Genomic DNA, 13689 nt, shown 5'->3' on the forward strand with positions numbered 1-13689 from the left:
GACACAGAGCCCTGTGCCCCTCAGTCAGTGCAGGCTAGTGGAAAGGGCACCAATGTTGAAGTCTGATAGATCAAGGCTAGATTCTTTGTTCTGCCACTAACCGGCTGTGTGTCCTTAGGCAAGTGACTTAACCTCTCTGAGTCTGCTTCCTCATCTGAAAAATAGAGATTATGCCATCTAGCCGAGAGGATTGGTTTCCTTGCTGGAAAACAGGGATAAGAATTTTTACCTCTGTGTGGTGAGAAGAAAATGAGGTAATAATGTTGGTAATGATGCCAGCCTAGTGCCTGGCATATGGTAGCACACAACTGGCAGGCCCTCTCCCAGCTTTAGTTACATGCTCTTTGGTCGACTTTTGCAGCGTTTCCAGCCAGCTGATGGCCCTGGTCCTCCCCACTGTCCCTAGGCTGATAGTGTAGAGCCTGGGTCTTGGAGGCTAAGTGGGGGCAGTGGGGCTCCCTCTGTGGGTGAGTCAGTGGAGGGGAGGAGGGGAAGAAGGACACAGAGACGTGTGCCATGTTTGAAGGACACAGTTCTCGGGCTGAGCTGGAGAGCCTGAGTGCAGGCCAGAGAGGAGGGCAGGACCTGGGAAAAGGCTGCAGACATCATCCAGGGGTTTCTCACTGCTCTTGGGGAGGCGACAGCACCCCTGATAGCACTGCAGGAGGATCGATGAGGCAGGGAAATCTGCTTGGGCATTGGGAGGGATTGGAGCTGGGGAGAGCAGGCTTTTTAAGGTCAAAAGGTTTTAGAAAGGGATGACAATAAACTGCAAGTTCTGGAAAGTTAGAACTAGAAGGGGCCTTAAAGTTTGTCTAGTCTTCCCTCTTTTGTTGTATTATTGCTATTGTTGCTAACCTCTCCTTTTAGAAAACTGAGGCTGGGTGATGGAAGATATTTGCCTTGGTGTACGTTGACTAGATCCTACGATTCCTGAGCCCCACCTGTTCCTCATATTACACCCCATGCCTGCAGCCTCTTTATTACTGAGTTGGTTGGAAAGACTGATTAAATCTTTGGCTCCTCACTGGGGAGGATGCTAAGGCGGGCTCCCTGGGTACAGACCATCTAAATAGGTGCTGTCTCTCTGCTGACAGCCATCAAGAGGGCACCGCCTGCTCTTTGATGGATGGACCTGGAGCCCCAGTTTCCCTGATTGTGAAATGGGTGAGGAGGACTGGAGGTCATCACGAAGTGCAGATGTGGACAGATTTTTGCTTTAGTTTGCGAGGTGCTTTCATGATGCCTCACTTCCCGTTAGCCCTTGGGGGACTTGGAAGATATTCCCATTTGCACTTGAGGAAAATGAGACTCAGATGATTCCGAATCTTTCATGAGCATCGCCTTGGTCCATGGGCTTCTTGTAGCTTCAGCTTCACCAGCTGTGGTGTTGTCCCAGTGTCCCTGCTTAACAGTTATTTGCAGTTCACAGAAATTAAGTGGATGCCATAACCAATCAGCTGGGCACAGTTATGGGGCTGCCTCAACCTTTTAGTAAGAACCTACTGAGTGCCAGGTACTTAGTGAGGTACTATTATTATTATTGTTTAGGAAATCTTATTACAAAATGAATACATCTCTTTGTTAAATAAACAATTGGGAAGTAGAAAGTGAGAACTCCCTTCCAATTACACATATATTATTTCATTTAACTTCCTTAATCTGACCTGCCGTGGATTCTGTTATTATTCCTATTGTGCAGATGAGGCAGCTGAGGCTCAGAAAAGGTGAGGGACTGGTCCAGTATCACACAGCCTGCAGGGGTGGGCAGAGCTGGACCAGGGGGAGGCAGGCGCAGGTGAGGCCGCAGGTGCAGTGTGTAAGGAGGGCTCCCGCTCAGGGTCTCTTGCGTGCACTTGGGCGCCCCTTTTGTTTTGCACCCTGCGTGCCTCACCTGCTTACCCCCAGATCCCACCCTACTGGGCCCCTTTCTTCCTGACTCCAAGGCTGTTTTATCTCCAGTGTGCTGGGTCCCGTCTCTTTCCTTGCCTTGTGGCTGGCTCCCAAGCCAGGCTTGGGTCTCCGTGGATCCTTAGGCCAGTTTTAAGTCATCACCCAGTTTCCCTCTGGTCCAGGCTCCTCCCTGTGCCTGTGAGGGAACTGAGGTACAGAGAGTGGACAGCTTGCTCATGCCCATCAGAGCGGGCAAGAGAGTAGACATCAGGACCTCTGATTTCCTGTCCTGTGCCTTCCTCCTGAAGACCCCTTCCCTTCACCACGCTGTCACCCCCACCCACCAGCATCCCTGCCAGCCCCTGCCTTTGCCTGGGGATGAGGCTGCTGGCCACCGTGACCTCCCAACTCCCAGTACCAGAGATCTACTCAGGAGTTTTCCTCTGGTCCAGGGAGAACTTCACTTCCCCCAGAGCTGCAACATCTAACTGACCTCAGGATGCAGCCAGTGCCCAGTAGCATTAGATCAGACTAAGTTCCCAAGTGGTCCTCAGTTTCCTCATCTGTCGAACAGACATCAGCCATGCCTTCTTTCCAAGGCTGTTGTGACAGAAAAACAATGCTTGGGAAACTCTAGGTAGTTTGCAAATGTTACTGGCTATGCAAATTCATATCATTCATTCATACCTAGGAGCCCCTACTTCTGGCACCAGCACGTGGCTGATCACAAGGCAACTTCTGATGGGCTGAAGCATTTCAGTGCAGAAGCTGGAATGTAAATTTAATTCTGAATCTAGCCTTTTTCAACCGTCATCATCCTCTTGGGTGGCGGTTGTGATTTGGGCACACGTTCCCACCCCCCCATCCCCTTAGCTGCTCACCTGTCGTTCTGTCACGCCGGCTCTTCCTCCTTTTTTGGGCTGGTGGCTCCTTCAGTTTCAACAGGATCGCCTCCGTCGTTTCACTCTGTCGTCGCTCTCTGGCCTGCCATCTCTCTGGGCCCTTTTTTGCCCCTAAATCGGGACTTTCTGGTTCCAGCGGGCCCCCCCAGGCCTCTCAGGGTCGGCTGTGGGATCCCACCCCCCTGCCCTGAGCCAAGATCTTGTCTTGGAAGAAGGTCTGAGCTGGCTGCCTCTTCCCCACCGACGGTTTCTGTTTTCGGAAGGCAGGTTGGTGTCCACTGCTGGCGGGTCACCTGATCTGTAGCTTTAAATTTAAAGGAACCAGGCTCAGGTAGGTATGGAGTCCAGGCCAGACGTGGCAAGAATGTGGGTGGGGCCTCTGCTTTGCAGTGGGATTGCAGCACAGGAGCAGAAATGGAGGGTGGGAGCACTGGCAGACTGGAGAGAGAGCAGGCACCTTCCAGCTCCATCCTGACGTTTTGTGTGACCTTGGTCTTCCTGCTCTGGGGCCTGACTGCTGCCCTCACACCATGAGGGAGGGTCAGGTTAGCTCACGCCCCGGGATGCCTAGGCGCTGAGCTCCCGTACTGCCCCATGCAAGGCGTGTGGGTGGTCAGCGCTTCCTTCCCCTCTCCACACCCACTCCTGCGGTCTGTGACAGAGGGGAAATGTGCTGTCAGCCAGGGAGGCAGGACAGTGATGCAGCCCCGCTTTCCGAGACCCCTGGGGCTCCTGGTAACGGGCTTGGCCTTGTTGCCCTTGGAGATTCCCGTCCAGCTCTGTCATCCTGGGAAAGAGTCCCCTCTCCAGGAAAGGCCTAAAAACCACACATACCAGGAGGAGAGTTCCCATCTGCCCGGCGGTCATCCTGGAACTGCCGCTGACCATCTGGGCATGAGGTCAGCAGGACGTGGAAATTCCCCATTCCTGTCTTTGTGTTTCTTTCCTCCAGAAGTCCAGACCCTCCCTTGGGCAGCTCCTCTCATCTCCAGAGAGGACTTTCTCACAGTAGACCGTTTGGTCTGGGCTCCCTCTGCCTGTAGCCTGTTTCTCCCCCTGCGCCCCAGCTGCCCAGGCTGGAGTCAGGAGAAGAGCCCTGCCTGCCCCTCCGCTGCTTCCCGTGAGTCCGCTTCCCTGTTGGCTCCCCAGTGCTGAGGGAGAGCACGCGTGGTTTGGAGGATGTGGAGGTGGGGTTTCAATTCCTGTATCCTGCATCCTGCTCTATCGCTTGGCCTTACATCTGGGCATCTCTGAGAGATCTTGGCTGTGCCAGCCTCGATTCTAGAAGTATATATGTATGGCTGTCCAGGTGCTTCTGGTCCGTGGATCACGGTTAGGCTCTCAGGATGTTTGCACAGGGCCTGTCAGGAGGCAGGCGTAGGGTCAAGGGTTCCTCTGGCCCTTTCTCTCTGTTCTGATTAGAGGTTTATTGGGGCTCTATTCTGGACCACTCTGAAGATACCCTGGTAGACCAGGTGATCTCGACCCCTGCTCTCGTGGAGCTTCTAATCTATTGGGCAAGCCAGATGTGGAGTAAAAACATTCCCAGATCATCACATAATGTCAGCTGTGAGTTCCATGTAGGGTGAGTGTGGAGTGGTGAGCAGGAACCCGGACACCTGCTGTCACTTGTCACCAAAGGTGGCTATGGCCCCTCCAGCTGTTGGTCTCCGCATCTGTGAACTCCATTCAGCTCTTAATCACGGCTCACCTCCCAAGTGCCAGGCCTGTGCTGGCAACAGAGATGAGGAGAGCACGCCCCTGCCTCCAGGAGGTTCTCAGTCAGATGCACATAGGCTTACCTCAGTCATATATATTCCATACTGGGCGTAAGGGCTTGCTGGAGAGGCACACAGGAGAAAGGGGAGCATAGAGGAAGGATGCCCCCAACATCTACCAACATTTCAAGCTCCTTGCTATATGCTAGTCATTGTGTCAAGTGCCTTACCCACACTGTCTTTTAATTCAGTGACCACTTCAAAGCTTCATTGCTCTGCTGTGTAACATTGACCTTTCAAGTTAAAAATAAGTCCCCCCTAAGCAGGCTGGTGACTTTTGTGTTGGGTGTGTGGGCAGCTGTCCTTTGCCTCTGTGGGGCTCAGCAGGGCGTGGGTGCCTCTCAAGTGTGTGTTTCTCTTTTTCATTAGTCTTTGGGGGAAAGGTCCCTCTCACCAGAATTTTGTTTTTCCTTCTGGCTCATGGCATCCCATGGTAATGTGGACCCTCTGGGCAAAATCCTTGTTTATCTCTTGTGCTGCAAGGCAGGGGAAACAGCCCAGAAGGTACCCATGTTACCCTGCAAATAGGCTTGAACTTGCATTTTGCCCGTCTGGCCTGAGTCTTGGCAGCTGGGTGAGGACAGCAGGTGATTAGCTCGGCTTTCTTAGGTGGAACTGGATTTTCATCTTGGCCCTCACTTGCGGGCTGTGTAATCCTGGCTGAGTTACTTAACCTCACCAAGCCTCCATTATAAAGTGAGGATAATTTCCTATGTATTTTAGGGTTGTTGTGCAGTTTGACTGAGATAATGCATCTGAAGGGCTTAATGCAGTGCCTGGCCAGTAGGTTAATGAATGGTGGCTGTTATTATTAGTCCCTTTTTACTCTTTTCTTGCAGTGAGCACTTGTGGGTGCTCAAAGGGCCTTTGAGGACTCGTGACTGAAATCGTTTTGGCCCTGGGGGTGGTGATCTTGGGAGGGAGGTTTCGGGGCCCCAAGTCCTTCTGAAGTCCCCGGTGGAGGCCTTTGGAGCTCTTTCGTGGTTAGTAAGCTCTTTGTAGGGCTGGAGGCTGATTCAGTTTTTCAGCCTCAGGGCCTTTGCACTTACTGTTCTCTCTGCCTGAAATATTATTCCCCCAGATATCAGCATGGCTAGTTCCCTCACCTCCTTCTATAAAGTCCCTGCCTCAAACTTGCTGCTTAATTTTTGTCCGTAGATGTTTTTATCACCCCTAATACTATGTTCATCTCTCTCACTATGTATCTGCTTGTCTACCTCCATCACTAGAATGTAAGCTCCAAGAAGGATTTTTGTCTATTTTGTTTGCTGATAATTACCTAGCACCTAGACTAGCACCCAGCACAGAATAGATGCTCAATAAGTAATTGTGGAATGAATGAATGCAAGAAAGAAGTTTCTCTGCTAAGTCACAGAACTCGGATTCTGAAATCACTTTGCACAGTGGTTTCAAATGAAATAAAGCTGGTGAAATTGAACAGAGTAATGCAGAACACTTGCTGCACAAGTAGATGGTGCTTTGATGGAAAATCCATCTGTTCATTAGAACTGGAAGGAGGAGGTTGACAGTGTCAATTCATATAGTAAATATTAGTCAGGGGGTTTTCTTCTTGTTCTTTCTTTTAAAAAAGATAGTGCACATATAAATGGAAATTCAGATTGGATTGACTTGCTTATCCCTTTGGTCACAAACATTTCATTTTAAAGATCACTGATTTAGTGTAAGACTTTCATTTCCCCTCCTCCAAGAGGGGAAGGGACTGCCCACAATCCCACAGTGAGTTAATAGCTAGACTATTTATTCATTTGATAAGTGTTTATTGGGCATTCCTGTCATAGCTAACACCATGCTGGGTGCTGCGGATGCAGTGATGCAGGGTCCTCTTCTTCTGGACCCTGTCAACAGGACATGAGCTCAAGTGTTTTGACTCCAAGGCCAGTGCTCTTTCTTGTACTCCACATTGCACCTCACAGTTGACTGCTGTTCCAAATGAACCGGTGGTACAGTGAGGCTGCTGAAAGAAACTGATGCCATTCTTAGGTTGCATTAATAGAGGCAAAGTTTCCAGATCAAAGGAGGTGACTGTTCTGCTCTGCTGTACTGTGGCCAGGCAGTCTGAAGTGCTGTGTTCTCTTCTGGGTTATGGTGACTGCCTTCTGGGGCACTGATTGACTAGGATGCCTCAGTGGCTTGGCCAGCCCCCTGACATACTGCTGTTGTCCTTACAGCCAGGCGGGCACCACGGCAGGGGCTGAGCCACCATCATGGAAGGGAGAGGACCATACCGGATCTACGACCCTGGGGGCGGCGTACCTCTGGGTGAGGTGTCCGCAGCTTTTGAGCGCCTAGTGGAGGAGAATTCCAGACTGAAGGAAAAAATGCAAGGGATAAAGATGTTAGGTAAAGCAGACCCTGCACTCTGCCTGCAAGCCCCCCCCCCTGCAGCCTGCAGTGCCAGCTGGCATATGCTTCTGCCCAAGTCATCCCTCTCCCTCCTGCCCCACAGCTGTGTCTTTGTGTACTTCTGTAGCACGGTGGCAGTATTCCCAGCCCTGAGTCCCTAGCACCCCAGAACCATGATGACAAGACTCAGAATACCTTGAGGGACTGAGAAGGAGGCCTGGGGTGGCGGAGAGGGAGCTGGCAGGCCCAATTAGCAGACAGGGAAACAGAATGGCCCATCTTCCAGAAGCACCAGAAATGGGGAGAGCTGGCATCACCAGGGCAACCAGGGTACGGTCCCCAAGTGTTAGAGCAGGGAGCTGAGCTTGGCTTGAAGCAAGGCGGGAGGAGGCCCCTTGGTTTCTCTGTTCCTGGCTTTTCCTCAAGCTGTCGCCACTGCCCAGAACAAGCCTGCTTACCTCCACATGACTGACTGGTCCCCATCTGTCAGTACCCAGCTCAGATGCCGTCTTTTCCTCCATGAGAGGCTTTCATTGATTTCCCCATCCAGAGGGGACTCTCTTTCCTCCAAACTCCTCCTTTGCCTTGCTGCCACCTTCTCTGGGCTTAGGCTTTGGGGGTGAGCACAGCTCCCAATTTTCCAAATGCTTTCTCCTTGCTTGGCAGATCTCTCCTTGGAATGGCAGATTTGGGGAGGAGGGATGGAGTTTCCCTGTCTCCACTTACAAAAGAAGGCAAACGAGGCCCAGAGGGGTGGTTGATGTTATGGAGGGTCTCCTCCCTTCAGGCAGTCCCTGACTGCAGGCCGTAGGCTGTGGGTAGCCCCCCCTGGCTTTGTGGAGTCCCCAGCCAGGTGCGGTGGGAGTGGGGCAGGAAGAGGGTGCCAGGGACCAGGAGTTTGTTCTAGATTCCCCTCTGCTCCTTTTCCCCTGGTTGCAGGGCTCTTCCTCATCAGGCCTCTTTCTGGTTGTGGGCTAGAATGACGTGTGTCCCACTCAGCCCACAAGGTGATGCAGGGAGTGAAACCCAGGGCCTGCAGCTCCAGAACCCAGGTAGAAGCAGGCTTAGAGGCTAGGGATGGGAGAACGAGCGCACTGAACTGAGTAATTCCTTTTATTCCTCCTTCCCCCATTGTCTCCCCAGGGGAGCTTTTGGAAGAGTCCCAGATGGAAGCGTCCAGGCTACGGCAGAAGGCAGAGGAGCTGGTCAAGGACAGTGAGCTGCTCCCACCGCCGTCTCCCTCTTTGGCCTCCTTCGACCACCTGGCTGAGCTCACAGGTACAAGAGGAGCCCAGGCGGTCCTCTGCCTTGCCCGTACTCCTTACTTTCTAATCCCTTAACCGTGGACTCCCTTCTTAATCAGAAATCCACCTCTCCTTCATTTATCCTTAGGCCGCAGGCCATCCTCCCAGTCATGTTCTGGCTATAGAATCCCCCAGAAGGTCAGATTTGGAAAGGACTTCAAAATAACCTTGTCCAAAGATAGCTGGTGACTCAGCAGTCCTGAGGCCCTGGCAGACATTAGAAATGGATCACAACAATCCACTGCACCCAGGATGTGGACTCAGGATCTTTATCAGCGTAACTTATTCAGCAAATATTTAATGAGCAGCTACTATGTGCCCGGCATCATGCTCCAGGCAGCCACTTTGGGTCACTAGAGTTGGCATCTGAGTCAGAAGCTCTCTGGTCTGGCCCCCCTCCTTCCATTTTACAGGTGAGGAAGCTGAGGCTTGTGGAAGAACTAGATTTGCCTATCAGCCTGCTGCAGTGTCTTTCAGATGTCAGGTCCATATGCTACCTTTTTTTTTTTTTTTTTTTTTGTGGTATGCGGGCCTCTCCCTGTTGTGGCCTCTCCCGTTGCGGAGCACAGGCTCTGGACGCGCAGGCTCAACGGCCATGGCTCACAGGCCCAGCCGCTCCGCGGCACGCAGGATCTTCCTGGACCGGGGCATGAACCCGCGTCCCCTGCATCGGCAGGTGGACTTTCAACCACTGCGCCACCAGGGAAGCCCCATATGCTACCTATTAAAGGAAAGCGTTGACTATGACTTAGGGTTAAAGTCCTGTGTGTGATCACCATGCATTCCCCTGGCATGTCTCCAAGTCCAGGACAAGGTCTGGGTCAAGGGAGGAAAAGGTGCCCCCCGACATGGGGCTTAGATGCCTCCTGCTGCAGCCCCACCTTACGGTCTCAGCCCATGCCAGTGTGCCAACCTTCCATTTGGCTGCTGGCTATATTTAGTGAATGGACACATGGAGGAAAGTGATGCTCACAGAGTCCACTGTTCTGCAGGCAGTGGATGTTTCCAGCTTCCACTTGTCCATTCAGTAGCGCTTTCTGAGTCCTGGTTGGGTGCCGGGCCTATCCCTAGAGGGAGCCGTGCAACTCCCCTCAAGGGGCCCCCTGTGGCCAGAGTGCCAAGAATTCGGGGAAGGAGAGCTAAGTTTGAGTCCTGGTTCTGTCTGCAGTTGCCAACTGTGTGACCGTGGGCCAGTTGGTGACCTTTCCATGCCTCAGTTTTCTTACCTTTAAAATGGGGGCACAGAGCCGTCTTGAGAATTGGCTGAGATAATAAATATAAAAACACTTTGTTAATTGTAAATTGTCATCCTTGTCATCATTGAGGCAGGTCCAGGGTATCAAGGAGCAGTGGCCACCTTGGGATTTTCCCAGCAAATCCAGGGAAGATGGTCTCTCTGCCCAGGTTCTACCCCGTCATTCCAGAGCCAATCGTTCTCCCAGGCTACCGGGCCCTGCTGGGACCACCTCCCATTTTCCCAGACTCGTGTAGGGAACTCTGTCTGAGAACTTTCCTGGCCAAGGCTGTCCTTAAGGCGGCAGCATCTGGGCTTTTCCCCTTTCCCTGCTGCTCACCCATGTTTTCTCAATTGTCCAGGAAAGGATGCAGATGTTCCAGCAACCCCCGCTGACCCTGCACACCCCAGCGACAAGCCAGAGCCAGTCCCCAAACCTCCAGCAAGTGTAAGTTGCATTTGGAGTCACGGCTGAAAGTTGCCTGGATTTCAAGGTCCCATTGGCAGAACAGCAAGAGAGAGGTTTGGGGTCAGGAAACCTGGGTTCTGACTTGCTGGGTGATGTTGGCAAGTTGATCTCAATCTCTCTGGGGCCTCGGTTTACCCATTTTCAAATGAATGTCAGAGTTAAATCTTACCAGGAAGACCCTGATATGTACAAGGAGTTCCTCCCATTTGCTAGGTTGCATAATGTTAAGCATGTATCGACTGCACGGTGCTCAGAAAGTAGGCGGATGTGACAGCGAACTCCCCTTCTCAACAGGGGCTCAGAAACTGTCTTCTGCAGATTTGCCTTGAGAAGTTTTGCTTGGTATCCTAGGACTGGAAGGGACCCAGGTGGTCGTATCATATATTTTTATTTTTAAATTTTTAAAAATATTTATTTATTTATTTATATTTGGCTGCATCTGGTCTTAGTTGCAGCACGCGGGCTCTTTCATTGGGGTGCACGGGCTTCTCTCTAGCTGTGATGCGTGGGCTCTGTAGGTGGCACGCGCGCGCGCACGGGGCCTTAGTTGCCCTGCGTCACGTGGGATCTTAGTTCCCCAACCAGGGATTGAACCCGCGTCCCCTGCATTGGAAGGCAGATTCTCAACCACTGGACTACCAGGGAAGTCCCAGTCGTATCAGTTAGAGTCTCCATCCCACAGATCAGATCAGATCCAGAGAGAGAAGAACATTTTGTGAGGTCATGCAGACAGCTGGGGAAACGGAGAGGTGAAAGGGAAACTGTCTAGGGTGGCGCCGAGATCCAAAGCTGGGCCCTTGGTGGCCATGGGGCTTCTGCTGTTCGACCAGGTTTAACAGCAATCCCAGAGCCAGTTGCTGGTCCAGAGGGACCATTGGCCCATCCTCTGGTGGCACAACCAGTACCTTCTACTTGGAGTGGCTGGGTGATGTGGGGGAGACTGGAGTCCTTGGCCTCCCTGGATTTAGGTGTGTCCTGAAAGTCTCTCCAAGTTTGTGGATGTCTTGTTGGGACTTGTCCCAGATCAGTCCACTCCCCTGGGATCTCTGGGGCTGGGTTGGCAAGGCTGGCACAGGACCACCATGGCTGTGGCCACACTAACTGTTGTCTGTGTTCTCCAGGTGACCAGTCAGAGACACCTAGGCCCAAGAGACAGCTCTGGTGCCATAGCAGGAATGTTAGATTTGCAGTCCTTAAATGCAGTCCTACTTTTGCATTTATTAATGATATGCCTTCAGTTTCCTCATCTGACAAATGGGGATATAACCTTCTGACCACTCCATGGGTTGCTTTGAGAAAAAATGGAGTTCATGAAAACATTTTAAAAGTGCAAAGCCATTAAGAAAGATACGATCCTAAAGTGCTAGCGGTTTAAAGTCAGCTAGTCCAGTATCCCTGTTCTACAGATGAGGAAACTGGCCACAGAGGGATGTGACCTTGAGTCACACAGTGGGTTGCGGGCTGACTTGCTGGGAGTCATTCCTGCTTCGTGGTCTGTGAGCTCATCCTGGGCCGGCTCTCCTCCTGCCCAGAGGACTTGGACGTGAGGAGGGGTTTCCTCCTTCCATTCTCTGACCCCGCTGTACTCTCAGCCATGGGGCCCCAGAGGACGGGCAAGGCGTTTTTCTCTCAGGCAGCCCCTGACCCCCTTTTTCTGCACAGAGCACCTCCTCTGAATTTGAAGTGGTCCCTGCCGAGGGGCATTCTTCACCAGAGAGCGGTGGCCACACCAGAAATACCATGGTGAGTGGACGGCAGGTCCCTGGGCATATCCCCCGTCTCCTCTCTGTTTCAGTCACCTGGCCCCGCGTGAGAGGCACAGGACCTGCTTATATCCCCTGGGCACCCCGGAGTCACTAGGGATACGCTTGAGGGGCCAGCACCAGGGGGTGCTTCTCGCTCACATATGCAAATCCGTGGCTGGTGACTTCCGTGTGAGCCACACAAGCACCCGACCATTGTGAAAGCCCGGGCACGTTGCCAGCCCCGCTGGCCTCCGCCAAGCGCTGGGCACCTCCGCAGGCTCTGACTCAGCCTTTGGGCCTGTGGGCTCGTAGCCTGGGTAGAAAGGGTCAGAGAAACCCAGAGCAGCTTGAGGCAGATGTGGCCCTTCTGTGCAGGCTCTTGGCTGCTCCCAGGCTCCCCTTTGGGGCATGCAGGTAGGAGGTTAAACCTTGCACTTACACATACACGCACGCATGCGCGCACGCACACACACACACTCCGCTCCAGCTCTGGGGTGTCCACCTGGCATCCTCATTCTCTACTTTACCCTACTTGCTGCCTTTATTCCAACTGTGTTGTCCTGTTTTCTCTTAAAATGGCAGACTTATTGGAGAACCACTGAGAAAGGTGTGGAACGTTGTTCAAAAGTCTTCAAGTCCTGCCCTCTCCTCCTCCTTCCTCCTTCCTCACTTTGAGATTTTTTGATTGTTATACAGGCAATAAGTGGTATAACCCTTCCCGGATACCTTGGTCACCACTGCCTCATTCTACCAAGGATTTGGGGCACAAATGTTGCTCTTTGCATGTGAAGTGAATGGCTTTGGGAAGTGGTAACTGGGACGTGGAGGGAAGTGAGACAGGAAACTGCTGGTTTCCATTATAAACCTTGTAAAACAATTTGACTTTTTAAGCTACAAATAGTTGATTAAAATGTTAAAATTTTAAGTTAAAAGCCAAAAAATTAGTGAAAATGTAATTAAATTAAAAATATTGAATTAACAAGGCAAAAAAAAATGTTGCTCTTTAGTTCACTGATTGCATCTTGTGTCTGTCAGTCCCCAGTGCAAGGTCCTCATCAAGTTGTCATGCAGCTTACACTAGCATGCCTTCAGTGATGAGGGGCTGCTCTGAGTATCAGAAACGTTCTGTGTTTTGTCCCCTGGGAACTTCTGTCCCCTTGTCCTGTTCTATCCCCAAGGGCTCTGAGAAGCTGGCCAAGGAGGCAAGACCCCCCTGCTCAGAAAGCATTTCACTCTATGACCTCAGCCTTCACCTCGTTAATAGGTTCCTCCTTAGCCCCACCATGTGCCTAGTCTGTGCTGAGCAAAGACAAGACAGCCTCCCTGCTTTCTGGGAGCTTGTAGGCCAGTCGGAGAAGTCAGGGTGATGAAACACTTCACCAGCCTTCAACAGAGCACCGTTCACCACCTCATATCCTGTGTGGGAAGAGGCAGTGGGGGGATGAAGACAGAACTGAAGAGCCTCTGATAGAATAAGGTGCTAAGAGTGTTATGGAGGCATTCACTGGACGGCACGCTGTGGCTGTCAGGGTGTTTCCCCTGCTGCAGAGTTCAGATGAGGGAAGTGGCCATAGATGGAGAGTCAGGAGGCCCACGTTCCAGTCCTGGCTCTGCCACTGGCTCACTGGGCAACTTTGAGCAGCCTCCTTCTCCCCGAAGCTTCGTTTCCAAACTGGAACCCGGAGGCTCCCTGTAGCTCTGATGGCCTGCGACTGCCATAAGTGGTAGGGGAGGCCTGCTAGAGCAGCTGAAACACGGGGGTGCTGGGAAGGATGAACAGAGGGGACACCATAGGAATGAAGCCCGAAGAGGCGTGGGGCCTGATGGGTGGGGTCTCAGGCAGGGGAAGAGGGGGACTCGGATGCCTGGCAGGGGCTTGATGCAGTCAGCTGTCAGCTACCCCTGTGGGTCCTTAGACATGGTGTTCGCATAGCTAAGGCATTGTCTTTGCCAAGAGTGTTCTAGACAGAGGAAAGAGATAAAGAGAGAGACAGGGAGTG

The 13689-nt window shown here is 52.2% G+C and overlaps 1 protein-coding gene across 5 annotated transcripts in view; it reads left to right on the forward strand.

Annotated features, from left to right (window-relative positions):
* The window catches only part of TNIP1 (TNFAIP3 interacting protein 1), a 52832-nt gene that overhangs the window by 14922 nt on the left and 24221 nt on the right, over window positions 1-13689 (forward strand). For 2 of the 5 annotated variants that reach the window (XM_027081506.1, XM_027081507.1), the window contains exons 2-5: window positions 6763-6934; window positions 8081-8215; window positions 9838-9923; window positions 11607-11687. In XM_027081506.1, the coding sequence (XP_026937307.1) occupies window positions 6799-6934; window positions 8081-8215; window positions 9838-9923; window positions 11607-11687 (438 nt within the window). In that variant the 5' untranslated portion in view covers window positions 6763-6798. The remainder of the gene's footprint in view (window positions 1-6762; window positions 6935-8080; window positions 8216-9837; window positions 9924-11606; window positions 11688-13689) is intronic. The other 3 variants (XM_027081509.1, XM_027081508.1, XM_027081510.1) reach the window with 2 other exon arrangements.

The sequence above is a fragment of the Aethalodelphis obliquidens genome, unplaced genomic scaffold (assembly GCF_003676395.1).
Source record: "Aethalodelphis obliquidens isolate GAN/ISIS:26980383/991018 unplaced genomic scaffold, ASM367639v1 scaffold45, whole genome shotgun sequence".
Taxonomy (NCBI): domain Eukaryota; kingdom Metazoa; phylum Chordata; class Mammalia; order Artiodactyla; family Delphinidae; genus Aethalodelphis; species Aethalodelphis obliquidens.